The sequence below is a fragment of the Haliaeetus leucocephalus genome, unplaced genomic scaffold (assembly GCF_000737465.1).
Source record: "Haliaeetus leucocephalus isolate CR32 unplaced genomic scaffold, Haliaeetus_leucocephalus-4.0 Scaffold450, whole genome shotgun sequence".
Lineage (NCBI taxonomy): Eukaryota > Metazoa > Chordata > Aves > Accipitriformes > Accipitridae > Haliaeetus > Haliaeetus leucocephalus.
Genome location: NW_010972886.1, coordinates 312,277 through 325,661, shown reverse-complemented (window position 1 = coordinate 325,661; position 13,385 = coordinate 312,277). Strand labels below are relative to the sequence as shown.

The following is a 13,385-nucleotide window of genomic DNA, read 5'->3' as shown; positions in this document are numbered from 1 at the left end:
ACAGAATGCAAGACCAGCAGCGTTTTTTTCCTGCAGCAGGTGCCATCAGCAAAGCTGAGTGCAGAGCTGAGAGCTGCTTTGGTGCCTGGGCACAGCTTGTCACCGTCATCAGGTCACTCGGCAGTAGCTGCTGGTGTCCAGCCACTGTGGCACAGCTTAGCCCTCCGCCGTTGCACAGGCTGGAGGAACGCGGAGCTGATGCTAGTGCAGTGCTTTGGCCAGGGGCACGTGCACCGTAGCTGGAGAAGCTCTTCCCTCATGCACCTCTGCCTCACATTGGAGTACGTGCTATTTGGAAGACCCAGGGCAATGCACGTCAGGCAAAACTGGTTACAGACAGATCGCTGGGTGCAGTAACGAGACCACGCTCACATTGGTCTGGTACTGGTTTCTGTAATACGAGAACGAAAAAGCTTAGGAGGTTACATCCTCTAGAGTTATTTATTAAAGGAGTTTGCATGTATAATATAAAGAAAATAATTAAATAAAGATAATGACAATGTCTGTGAGATAAATTGTTTGAACCAAGTTGCAGATAGTTGCAGTCACCATGTGATAGACCAAAGTTTGACCTTTGGCTACCTCAGCTGCACAACACCCAATAAATCCACCTCCTCAGTAACCACTTCCAAGATTTTAAATTTCCGAGTAGCATCAAAGAGCCACCATTTGAAAAAGAAGCTGCCAAATAATGGTTTCTTGATTTTCCCAAATGTGGAATTTCTTTCCCCAAATTATACTGGCCCAAAGCCCAGGACAAGCAATATTAAGTCCTGGACCAGTGACAGATTCAGAGTCCAACGTCTTCAGGTTAGAAAGAGGATACTTTGGCTATCATAAAGCCAAAAATACCCTTCTGTGAAAGGCTTATTGCTAGCAGTGGGAGATTGCCAGATATTAGAATTTAACATGGTACATTTTATGTACAGATAAACTTTTCAAGTCAGTTAAAGAGATTTAGAAAACATATTGATACAAATTATTTTCTCCTTTTGAGGCCAGTGCAATTAGACTCATGATATGGAAGGAGTTGGCTTTTCAAGGAGAGGAATACTATTTTCCATATGAGTAAAATTGTTTTAAATCATTGCTAAAATACATCTGCAAGCTTCCTTTAGTGATTTTTGTGCTAGGAGTACATAAGGCTCAATGACTTTACTAGCACTTTTTCAGCATGACCTGCATGAACAGTCAACATTCATTCATGCAAATTAAATCTCAGTGATACATGTAAGCGTGTGTGCGTGCGTCTGTGTGTGTGTGTATAAACATTGATTTTAAGGATAATTGTAAGAGACAAGGATATATTTCTTGGCCTAGATAAACATTTTTGCAAATAGTAGTTTAAGAAATTCTAGGGCAAGTGGTTTAACTGATAAGAGGCAAATAAGCTGAACAAAATACATAGAAAAGCTACTTTGCATAACATTGCAATTAATGAGTGATCCTTGCCCAGGGTGTAGGTGTGTGTATGTTCCACTTTGATAGTCGTATGTTTTTTGTAAGGATTTTGTGGCAAAAATAAGGACTTGGGGTTGAAAATAAATTGGGGTTTGCAGGGTTTGCTCACCTGTGGCTGAGTGCACAGAACCTGGGCTTTGTTGATTCTCTTGTATTTTAAAAGTCTCCTAATGGTAGTGCAGTGCATGCTGTCGGGAGCTGACTGGGGAGTTTGGGCACGGCATGGAAGGAACAAAAAGCCTAGTTAAGGGATCCCAGCCAAAGGAGAGAGGTGACTTATGTGACATTGCACTTTGCATGTGTTTAATGATATCTGGATACATGACATGCATTAAAAGTAGTTACATTGAATTATACAGTTAAAGAAAATTAAACATGTAGCAATGCTGTTCCATTTGGCAACATGGCACTGGTTTTGCACAGTTTTGCTATATCCAATGTGCTGTGTCCAGTCCCGTCCTGTCCCTGCCATCATCTTGTTTCAAATCCAAGTGACCTACATTTTGATGCGTCAAGGCATTACCTGTGCCTGCCAAACATACTGATAGATGTGAAGGGAGGACCTGTGGTGACTGAAGGAGGCCAAGACAGAAGTCAGGATGCGTCACCCTGGGAGCTACTGAATCAGGGCCAGGAGGGCACAGAGGGGTCACTTGAGCTGGTAGGATGGGAGCTGCAAGGAAGCAGCCTGAAGCAGCAGGAGCTGAGATGGGAGAGAGACAGACAGCTCAGAGGCAGGCAGCTGAAGAAGCCTCCAAACGCAGAGGGGAACCAGGACAGAGGGTTGATCAAGGTAACAACTGAGAGATGCTGAAAGGCCCAAGATGTCTCAGAGCTATAAACTTGAATGAGTAGATTGGCTTTCATACCAAATTTTTCTTAGTTCTTTATATGTGCTTGCTCATCTTAGGCTGACACCCAGGAATGGAACTGAGGAATACAATGCGGTTCTCCATTCCTCTGTAGCTACCCTACATGACCTTGAGTGAGGCATGCCATCTCCATCTTGCCCCCCTTGCAAAATGGGGATAGGATATAATGCCCCTACAGATCAGGGCTGCTGTGAGGGTGTGTTTAGTAATGCTTTTGAGGTGCTGAAGTGCTTCAGCGATTGGCACTATGGAAGTTCTATAAACACCTATATATAACTTCCCTGACACTAGTACAGTCATAGGACTGAGATCAGATTGACACTGCTATTTCAATACATAGTATGTACCGCATAGAAAACAATGAGAACAAATCTGTCAACATTAGGTATGCAGGGAGAAAGAGATACAATTCCTGTTAAGTCAGGTATGCCATGTCCACTGTATTTATCTACAGAAAAGAGGAAAAGAGGGGGTAATATTAAAGAGAAAGTGTTAATTTTCTTTTCAAAGAACGCTACACTCTTATATTGATTGAAAATGGTTATCTCTGGCTCTTGTGTGTTTTGTGGCATTACAGGGTATTGGTCTTTGTTTAGATCATACAATACTTCTTCCTCCCTCCAACCTACAATAACAATTAATGAGCTGTCTGTGGCTGCCTTGGAGTGCATCCTGTGCATCAGCGTGTCTCAGTTAATAGTCATAATTTCTCATTTGTAAGAGGAAAAGTGCTACCAGCACTTTCAGTCTCAGAAGGGCTCAGACTCACTCAAGGATTCCAATTTATTATGCACCCAGCTCTGATATCCTGCTGCTCTCTTTATGGATTAGGCTGCCTCGGTGGAAGGTATCATCCTTCAGATGACACATAAATACTCTCTTGCCAGCTGTTCCTTTCTCAGAAGTTTCTCAGCGAGTAAATCATAATCGTGCCTCTTGTTTTACTCGTTTCTGATCTGGTTCTCCATGTTACTTTGCTAGGAGCATGTGGAAAATGCAGCTTTATTACTGCTGATACTCTACAAATGGCGCTGACTACAACTGTAGGGATTTTTAGGTCTATTATTATTGGTTTCTAAGGTGAATACACCGGTAGTGATATTAAATTAGTGGGCACAGGTAATTTTGCTGGTCGTTTCTGTAAAACCTTTAATCTCAAGGTGCTGCACAAACCCCTGAGAGGTAAGAAGGAGATGCAGACAGATCGCTTCATGCATTCTGACATGCAGCCGCTGTTTAACAACACGTAATCTGGTTGTGAGTTCAGAACAAAAAAAAGTGAAGGGTAACATCCCACTGATGGAAACTGGATTTTATAGAGGAATTTAGAAAGACAGAAAGCAGAGGCAGCCAGCAGACACAGCAGTTTGCACAGCAGGGTGTAAAGAAGGGGGCCTCCGTCAAATTCATACCAGCATAAGTGTCAGGGACGGTGGTGGTGTGCTGCAGGGTAGTTTCCCCAGCAGATGTTAGAGCAGCTGTCCCTGCCAGGGCAGAGGCTTTGACGTGGACACAGCTTTGGGTGGCAGATGCAGCCCTCCAGGTCCTGGGCTGCACAAGTTCTGTGGGTGAAAACCCATTTGCAGCCTCCTTGTTCCAGGGAGCACCAGCACTTCCAGGAGGCTCCCAGTCCTATCAGTAAAAGTGTTGGTGACATCAAAGCTGCGAGGCCTCCTTTCTTGTCACTGGGATTCCGCTGACTCTTAAGATTGCAGGCCAAATGTCACGCTGAAGCGCTCTCAGTAGAGGTCCATGGTATTTCCATTGAACTAAAATGTCCTATACCCTGTAGTTTTTAGTCTGATCAAATTGAGTAACAAGTTGCAGTCTTGTGTTAGTCGAAGTGAATTATAATCACAATTTACATGATTGCCAAATGTTTTCACAATCTGCAGGACTTCTGTGTACTGACTGGGCGTCTGAGAAAGCAGATGCTTTTTTAGAGGGAACTCCTTGTCGTAAAGGTAGTTCTGGACAGTCTCTGCAGTTCAGGACTGGGTGACTTGGGAAGACAGCACTGCCATGTTTGGGCTAAGGACAGAAGATACCTACATAAAGCTGTCAGTTTAGCACCTTTTGAAAAGCTTTAACATTACCTTTAAAACACAGTTAAGGGAAAAGACCAAGCAAGGTATTGATGAAAACAGTGTTAAAAAAAGCAGCACTTACTGGTTGGAAGAGAAAATACATAATCAGGCTTTCAAGAATGAACACTTAATTTGCCTAAAGACTATTACAGAACTCATTCTTAATGTACCTGATTTGCATAAAATCTTTTTTTCCAACTACCTGTTGCAGTACACACCTAGAATGGGGAAGTACAGTCCTCCATCAAAGCTCAACTTGTCAAGCCAACACTGCAGATGTGCTGCCTATTTGTAATGTGATTTTCCAGTCTCAAATATCATTAGGCACATACATACCATGTGGGAGGTGGTGTCTATTTTAAAAATATCATTTAAAGAGTCATTAATGAGCAGAGTTTCTCTCAGGAAGCAGGGCAGTGGTTCTAGGAATTAATTCACCTGCAGCTCTCGGGGTGGCTTTTTTTGCACTGTGGGCTAATTCATCTTCACTCAGAGGTTGCTCCTTTAGTCTCCCGAGTGTTTTCTGGATCAAATTCTCCATATGATAACCTTCCTGCAAATTCCACCCAAGCTCTGCATGTCAGGCTGGTTTCTCTCTGTTTTCATGCATCGTTACCAGTAGTTGAAGATTCAGCAAGCCAAATTTTTTCCCCACTTGTAGGTGATAGGACCTTGGGAAGAAGCACCATGTGGTGGACACAAAATGGGGAGGAAATTGCAGCTTCCTGCTCTGCAGAGACCAGCACTTGCTAGCAGACCTAGCAAGCATAAAGATCTGTCAAAGCTCCCTTCCCCACTGTGGGGACAGACAATGATGGGGCACAAGGGCTCTGAGCAGGGCAATGCTGCAGATGGGTAATGGGGTCTTACAGCCACCCTTCAACTCACAAGGCGGTCTTGGCAGATGGATCCTTCAGAGAGGGGTTGAAAATGGGTCTGAGGGTCACTGCCTTGGCACTGTAGAGAAAAAGCGGTTTGTGGCTGGGAGGGCACCTCGGCAGGTAGCACCGCAGTCATGGCGGGAGAAGCTGACAGGGCACATTTTCTTGCAAGTAGATATAGTTACTGAGCCCAAGCTAAGAGCTCAGCCTAACGATAGGGTTCGTTAGCTCCCTCGCTGCTGTCCCGGCAGGGCTGGGGGCTACCGTGAGCCTGTGGTCACCCCAGGGCGCACATGCAGCAAGTGTCGCCTTCCTGGCTGATGGAGATGGTGCTCCCTGACGTACCCGCTAGTGTAAGCACAGTCATACATGCAAAACTGTCTCACAGGAGCAGCTCATCTCAGTGGGAGCAGAATTAAGTGTCCAGGTAAAAATGCAGCTTTGCTTGTGAATACTTAGTCCATAATAAAAGTGCCTTATCAATATAGCATTGATTAATAGTGCTGGCATAGTTTACTACTATTATAATACTGTACTAGTCATTATACTCTAATTATAAATTTGCCCTTTTCTTAAAGACTTTAAATGGTGCAAAATAACAACTACTGGAAAGCTGTTACAGCAGCTAATGATCCTTACCATTTAAACCTCCTTGTTATTTGAACTTCCTCATTCCTTAGTCTTCTCTCACGTAAGCCCCTGGAGATACTTCAACAAACAAAGTGAGAAATGTTGTGCTGTCCTGCAGCCTGCCAGTAAATAAAAGGGATCAGTCCCAGCAGCACCAGTTGGACACCTTTGATCAGCACGGTGTGCTCTTTACCTAACAGATCAAGGACACATCAATGGTATTTTCTCTCTAAGCCTCAGATTCCCATTGGCCCAAGTTTATTCAGAAATCAGGTGGCAAAAAACGTTAGAGGGCATGAAATTTCTGGCCTCCTCCAACATTCCAGCCCTGATGGATCCCACTCCAAGCCCATTTGACCCCTGCTCACCTTCACTAGACTTGAGTCCGGGTGCCAGTCTGATTCAAATTTGTATTTATAGCTCCAGAGTTTTAATTGGCACTGTTTGACAGAAGGTATCCCTGCCTACAAAATTCCATGTTTTTTAAATTAAGGTTTTTGGAGGGGCTGAAATGTAGGAAAGGGAAATTTTATCTTGGTTGTAGTTTGGGTAAAGATCTGAAACAGCTTTTCAGAGTGGCAGTTTCACTAGAACATTTTAAACGAAAGTTCATACTCTGGATTTGTAAAACTGCAGTGTTTGCAGGTAGCATTGACATTTGCTATAACAGACTAAGATTAAAGGTACATGTCTCATTTTCTGCTTATACTTTTAATTGCACTGTACTTTTAACAGGATTTTGTACACAAACTCTATAGTGATACAGCTCATTACCCTCTCCCCCACCCCCTCTTACCTTTAGAAAAGAGCAGAAGGGAGAATTTAGGAAAATAATGACCTATTTTATTATATAACCACAGGAATTGGGAGGAGGGAAAGGAGAAGAGGACTCTAGATTAAGGGTTGATTGCTGAAATTATTTTAACTACTTTTTAATTGGCAAGCTGTTGAGTTGTTATCATCAATGAAGAGTGCATCAACAAGCAGTATCTAAAGCGGTAAACATTTCAATTGAGAAATGGAGCTCACAAGCTCTGTAACCATCATCCATATAGCGAAGAGTTAAGACTAAGTGACTGGATCGCAAGAATACATCGTACAAGGAATATCAAGGGTGGGTTTTGGAGTTAGTCTTCATTGTCTTCTGTTTTTTTCTCTGAAGAGGTTATGGAGGCAGGGCAGGAGACATTTGCACAGCCTCCAGGTACCCTGCTTTGGGGGCTGTGCAGAGTGAGGTACTGATCTCTGTCTGAAGATCTTTTCCATACAGATGCAAGACATACACATGAATCTCCAGGGCTTGCTTTGCTGTCAGTCCCTGTTAATGGACTCTGAAAGTCCTGTGCAGTTTATAGACCTCTCATCTAATAGTGGGCACGTCTATCGCAGACCTCATGTGAAACATCTTTGCATTCCCTTGATGCCAATTTGTACTGTTTAAAGGGGTGGGGGCAGAACAAGTTGTTAAAAGATGAAGAAATTGAAAGCTCCCCTAACTGCTGTATTATCCACCTGACATTCTCCAAATGCTAGTCATTAATTACTAATGCCTTGAAAATCAGAGCAGTTATCCAATTCAAATTATGTTACATCTCTGAGCCAGAGCATTTCCATTATCTTATCATTTCCCATTCAAACAATTCTTCCTTCTCCGCAGTTGTTAAAGGCTCAGGCCCTACTCTGTTTTCTTTTATTTGGACCTGTTATCCATGCAAGGATATTTCTACTCCATTCCTGCCCTGTCTTCATGCTGCTGAAAATCAGTGTGGGTTTACAGCATAATTATTACAAACTTAAAAATCCGGCCCTCCAGATCCCCCCAGAACTGCGTGTGCGCATCTGATGGCAGAACGTGGCCAACGTAAGCCATAACCTTCTTTTCCAGTAGGTGATCAAATGCTTGGGGAAGGATTGAACCTGGTTTAGGGCTCAGGCTGCCCTTGCAGTCCTTGCACCTGCAGACCTCCCTGTGGACTGGGCAGGAGAGTTCACGGTCACAGTCACACCAAGCCCCAGAGCCAAGCTCTCAGCTGAAGTAATTCCCTTTAGACACCAGTGATAACTTGGCCCCATGGTGGCAAGGCAGGGTATGTTTCTGGAGTCGCCAATAATGCTGGTCCTAGGTGAGCTGTGTGTTCAGAAATGATGGGGTTTATTTCCTGGCACATTTGTTCTTCGCTTATGTATATTTTCATGCCTGCCAGCACTCTGAAATCTAGACATCGAGTGTTGGGGGCAGACTAGATGCAATTTTTCATGCTGCTGACATTAATTGGATGAACAGACCTTCTCAGAAGGGGCAGTGTAGGAAATGTGTATGGAAAAATGACAAAATAAGGAGTTTCACAGCTAAATAAAGACAAGTGGCTGAAAATGGTTTTTACAGCTTTGGCTTTCGTATGCTTCATTTGGGAATCTCAAACCATTTTGCACAACAACTACCAAATTAAGATTCACAACACCTTTCTGAAGAAGATAATTGCTCCTGTCTTACAGATGGAGGAACAGAGGTATTGAGGCTATCATTTGAAAATATGTCCCCTGTTTTCAAGTCCGCAGATTGAGATACATTTAAACCTAATTCTCAGAAGCATTAAATACCTCCATTTATATTCATTCATTTGGCATTGTTTGTGCTTAGAGTCTCTGAAAATCAGATGCATTGCCTCCTAACTTGAATGGTCAAAATAACCAAGGTGATGTGGCAAAGATCACAGACCAACTGCAAGGCCAAACTGGAACTGGGACCCGTGTCCCCTCATGCCACATCCCCTTTTTACTTACTGAGTATCTGCCTTGGATTCCTGGACAAAAAGAAAAGCATGTTCTGCTCACTCAGTTTTCCTTTGCTCTCTTGAACAATTGGATGTTATAGTGACAATATTGTTTGGGTTATTGATCAACTATAGAGTCGTTTTACCTTTTCTTTCTACCCATCAAGAAATTGTCTTCAGGTTTTTGTCATTAAGTTTCTTATTGTAGAACTAGCATGGAAATGCAGTGAGAATCATTTGTATCACCTGTTTTTCCCCCGTTGTTTTGTTTTTTTCAGCATACAACAGTTTTGCCCTTTGTATTAATCGAGATGAGAACAACACATCATCAGTATCCCAGCAGGAGCTGTGGACTGGCTGCAGTATGCACCTTCGCTGTTGGCTATATTTTATGGTAAGGGCTGTACATGCTGTGTTTTCATATTGTATTGGGGGTTTTGTACTGCTAAATTTGGACACATATTTCATTATGGATATAATCGCTAACAGATTCACGCTGCATGCCTCGTTTGGTCCAAGACCTGGGCTTTGTCTGGTTTCCCCAGATGCTTATATTTTTAGAAAGTATATGCCAAACCTCACACAACAGGAATTTGTTGAACAATCCCATGTAAGCAGTGGTCTTTCCAAGGGTACATTTTTCAACCTTTTTTCAAGCTAAATGTTTTTCTTGGACCTTAGTTTTATTGCTTAGGGTTTTTGTTCTATCAAATAAAATTGAGAATAGGCAAATGATTTCCTGCATCAGTATTTAAGCGGCAACAGAAAAGATAGAACACTGTCTTTTTTCTTTACTAGTTCATAAATTCTTTCTGTAAAATTGATTTCAGAATAAGCCAGTAATCCAAACACTCTGAAGTTTGTTTTAAAAAATGCAAATGTTTGTGAAAAATTAAACTAAAACAGAAATAATTTTCCTTACACAACATTAAGTGTTTGGGCAGTTTCTATTCAAGCACCTGACTTATATGACAGAGCTTATTTACTTTGGTCATTCTAGCATTTTATTTTTCACTAAACCTTTGTTTTATTTACAATGCTCCTTTGATACCATATATCCTTTATCCTTTCTGCAAACATTTGATGACCCCCTGTTTACTTCCCATATTCCTTCTCACCTCACAACACCCTTCCCTCAGCTAAGAGGCTATTTTCCAAAATTGTGGATAATACTGCTTTTTCCACCAGTCAAGTGCTTTTTCCACCAGTCAAGTAAGATAAAACTAATGAGAGAGGAACACAGGCTCAAGGCAGTACTGTCATACTGCTTCAGCTATGCAACTTGCCCCTTTGGTCCAATGAAAGAAAGGCCATTATTCATACACATCCACGCGCACTGAGTGATCATAAAATGCTAGTAATCCAGCTGAAGTGGGATGTTGTGTCCCAGGACAACAGTCACATTCTGCCATTTGCTTTTATAAACATACATATCCTTCTTAAAAAAGAATATTTGTAATTGTAAGATAAGGACAGCCACATGCAAAAAGGCACTTAATGAGTCCTTCAGGAGAAAGTTATTACTTTTTTTTAACCCATTACGATAATGCATAACTGTGATATTTCTTGACCTTCCTCTGAAGGGTGCCTAGAGCCAGAGTTACTATACCTGTGATCTGACCTCCTATGGCAACTCCTGTTTTCTCAAAATCATCTGAGTAGACACATGCAATAGTATTCAATAGGAATAGAAAATTGAAACAATCCAGTTCTGCAAGTGAAATAAAACCAGAGGTGTCTTAAAATCTTTTAAGAATCTGTTACAGTATCAGTGTGATACTTACATGGCTTGATCCTGCCTACTAGAGTGCATCAACATCCTACAGCTACAAGTACAAGGTAAAAGGAAATTGTAGGACAAGTAAAGCAGGGGAAGAAGATTCTGCATTAAGAAATTAACTGCTAAACAGATACCCAGTTACAGCCTGTGATGGTCTGCCTTTGCTTTTGCTGTTTATTGATTTTGCCTACACGTCCATTATTTCCAAAATGGATAGGGCTACTCACAAGTGACTTACCTTCTTCCAAGTTGTGTTTTCTCTAAAGATGGTCTGAGACAATTGCTTATTCAGCCTAAATTCTGCACTTCTCCCTCTACTCTTATGAAAGAAGGTCCTTGGGGAAGACTGGAGACAGACACAAGCTACACTGTGCCATCATCTGCAAGTTCTGCATGTGTTCAGCCTGCAAGTGTTATTGAAGCCTCTATCTAAGATTTGGTTGAGGCTGCAAGCCAAATCTTGGCTCAATGATATCAATACAATGTATCTCACATTCACAGGTTGGGAAAATCTACCAGAAAATATGAAAAGTGAGGGGTTTTCATCTCTTTCACCCAGAGTGTGCCTACCTTTCACAGCTGAGGTCCACTGTCTTCCTGCTGCTAAGTGACCACATTGAAGTAGAGACCTTAATCACTTAGAACTTTTGGAATTACTTAATTCAGATTTGCTGCCATTGTTGGTGTACCATTTAGACCCCTCAAGGTTAGCACAGTGCATTAAAATTAGACTACACCTGCAAATGACCTAGTTACATACAGCCTGGTGGAACTTCCTTCCTTTGTACCTTTGGTTGTCCATGGGTCCCCTGCTGGGGCTTAGTTCTTGGTTTGTTTTTTTACCTAGAAGTTAGGGGTCTGCCACTTGAGAATTTGTCCTTCTCCCTATGTCATTTTTCCCTCAGCAGAAATGTTTTCACTGCACCCCTCTCAGTGTAAAGTGGAGACAGTTGCTAATCAGATGTTCTCTATGTTTTGCCCTTGAATTTTGAACTCTTTCCCCACCTCAGCTGAAACCATCTTGCCATGCTACATGATTTATGTATCATGTCGCACTTTGTACTGTAAAGGAGCATAAAGAAGGATATTGTTTAGGTTTGATTCTGTTCATGCATTTTTTCAACTCCAAGTAGAGGAGAGCTTCTGTTTTATTTCATATGTGACTGAATCTTTCACATGTGAAAGAGATAGTGGAATAGCAAGCTTCTATTATATATATTTGATAAATGAGAAAACAGGCAAACAATTCTGAATAGAATCACTGAAGTTGGAAGAACATAGCTAAATAACTTGATATCTCCTGAGCATTATTCAGAGACATGTTATCTGAAAAGCATCCTTTCTTGAAGAGTAAAACCGTTTTCTGTTTTTCTTTCTTCTTTTTGCATTCTCTCCCTTCGGTCAGAGAGCATTTGAGTAGGCACACTTAGCTCATGCGTTCTCTATGAGAGGGAGCTCTCCCTTGCTCTTAAGAAACTGTGCCCAGGCAGAACATTCACAGACTTGCATTGCCTGTTGTAGACCATACATGGACTTTCACGATCAAGGCCATGGGATAAGACGGGAAAGGCCGATTGGCTTTATTTAGCATGGCTTGGAAAGGTCACAATTTGTATTGAATTGTTAAAACTAGACAGTGCTAAGAAAACCCAAGAGCTTGCCAGTACTACCAGAAAATACTGCCAATGGGTGTATGGAGTTGGTTGTCAAGGAACAGAAAAGAGCCAGAAATGTGTTGCTCCTTGTAATAAGAATGACCTCATGGTAACTAATATCAGAGCCTAATATGTCCCTAAAATAAACTGAGACAAATACGTTTATTTAAAATGGTCTTCTTGTTCCCTCTGCTTTTGAGCACTTGGGGATGCCAAAAAACAGACCCTAAGAACCTGACTCCACTGCTCTAGTCATGCTGGGCTGTATGTTTGGGAGCAAAAGACTTGATCTGCTCTCTTATTGCTATCTCAAATCCACTAGGAGCTGCCTCCACATGTGCCAAGCTTGGACTTGATTCATTCTTTGATAAATCTATTTAAAGAGCTCAGGTACCTTTAAACTTTCATTTGAAAATAAAGTTTCTCTTGAAGTGACTTGAGGAGAGTTCTGTAGATTTGCCAAGGGAGAGCATTTAAGTGGGGTAATTTGCTGAATTCTTCTTGAAAGAATTTGAGAAAAGAATGTACACTGAGAATTTGGAATGAATTTGAAATCGATGCTGTCAGCCTTGCTGTAGGATTTCCACTAGCGATTCTCCATAGAAGAAGAGGAAGATCAGAAAGAGCAGATGTTCAGATGTTGGCAAAGGGATAAGGGTGCAGACTGCTAGGACAAACCTTGACATTCGGAAGAGAGGGCTGGAGAGTTAGAGCATGAAGCTTGGTGGGAATTGACAGCCATATCGATAAAGAAGGTCAGGATTGAGAAACCAGAAAGATTTCTGAGGTGGCTGGTGCCAGTGGAGCAGGAGAGACAGACAGAGCATGGCTGTGCTAGAGTATGCTGAGGGTCTGTATGTAGGGAGGGGGTCATGAATGCTTTTGGAAGTGACCACTGGGGACAGAAGTTCAATAGAGATCAGAGGAATCAGTGATTGGAGAAAACCAAAAAGTCCTTGAGGCAAGTAAAAGAAATGAACTAGAACCATGGGTTAAAAGAGAAATGGGTAAGGAAATGTGCAGCTCGCAGGTCAGCAGCTTGAAAGCTGAAATCATGCAAGTAAGTGGGAAAAGCTGGGAGGGGGAGAGGGAGACAGGCTTTGAAATCAGAGTGGAAGGCTGATGGAGAGGTGGGTGATAGATGAGGCAATGCAGAGGAGGAAAGAGTTGGAGCCAGAGCTGCTTAGAACAGGAAAGAGTAGGAAGAAGTAGAAGCAGCAGAAATAGGCCAGGAGAAGATTAGCG

General features: G+C 42.1%; 1 protein-coding gene across 3 annotated transcripts in view; it reads left to right on the top strand.

Moving 5' to 3' along the window:
- AIG1 (androgen-induced 1) overlaps positions 1-13,385 on the top strand; it is a 123,870-nt gene that overhangs the window by 101,070 nt on the left and 9,415 nt on the right. For all 3 annotated transcript variants that reach the window (XM_010574593.1, XM_010574594.1, XM_010574595.1), the window contains one exon: positions 8,984-9,099. In XM_010574593.1, the coding sequence (XP_010572895.1) occupies positions 8,984-9,099 (116 nt within the window). The remainder of the gene's footprint in view (positions 1-8,983; positions 9,100-13,385) is intronic.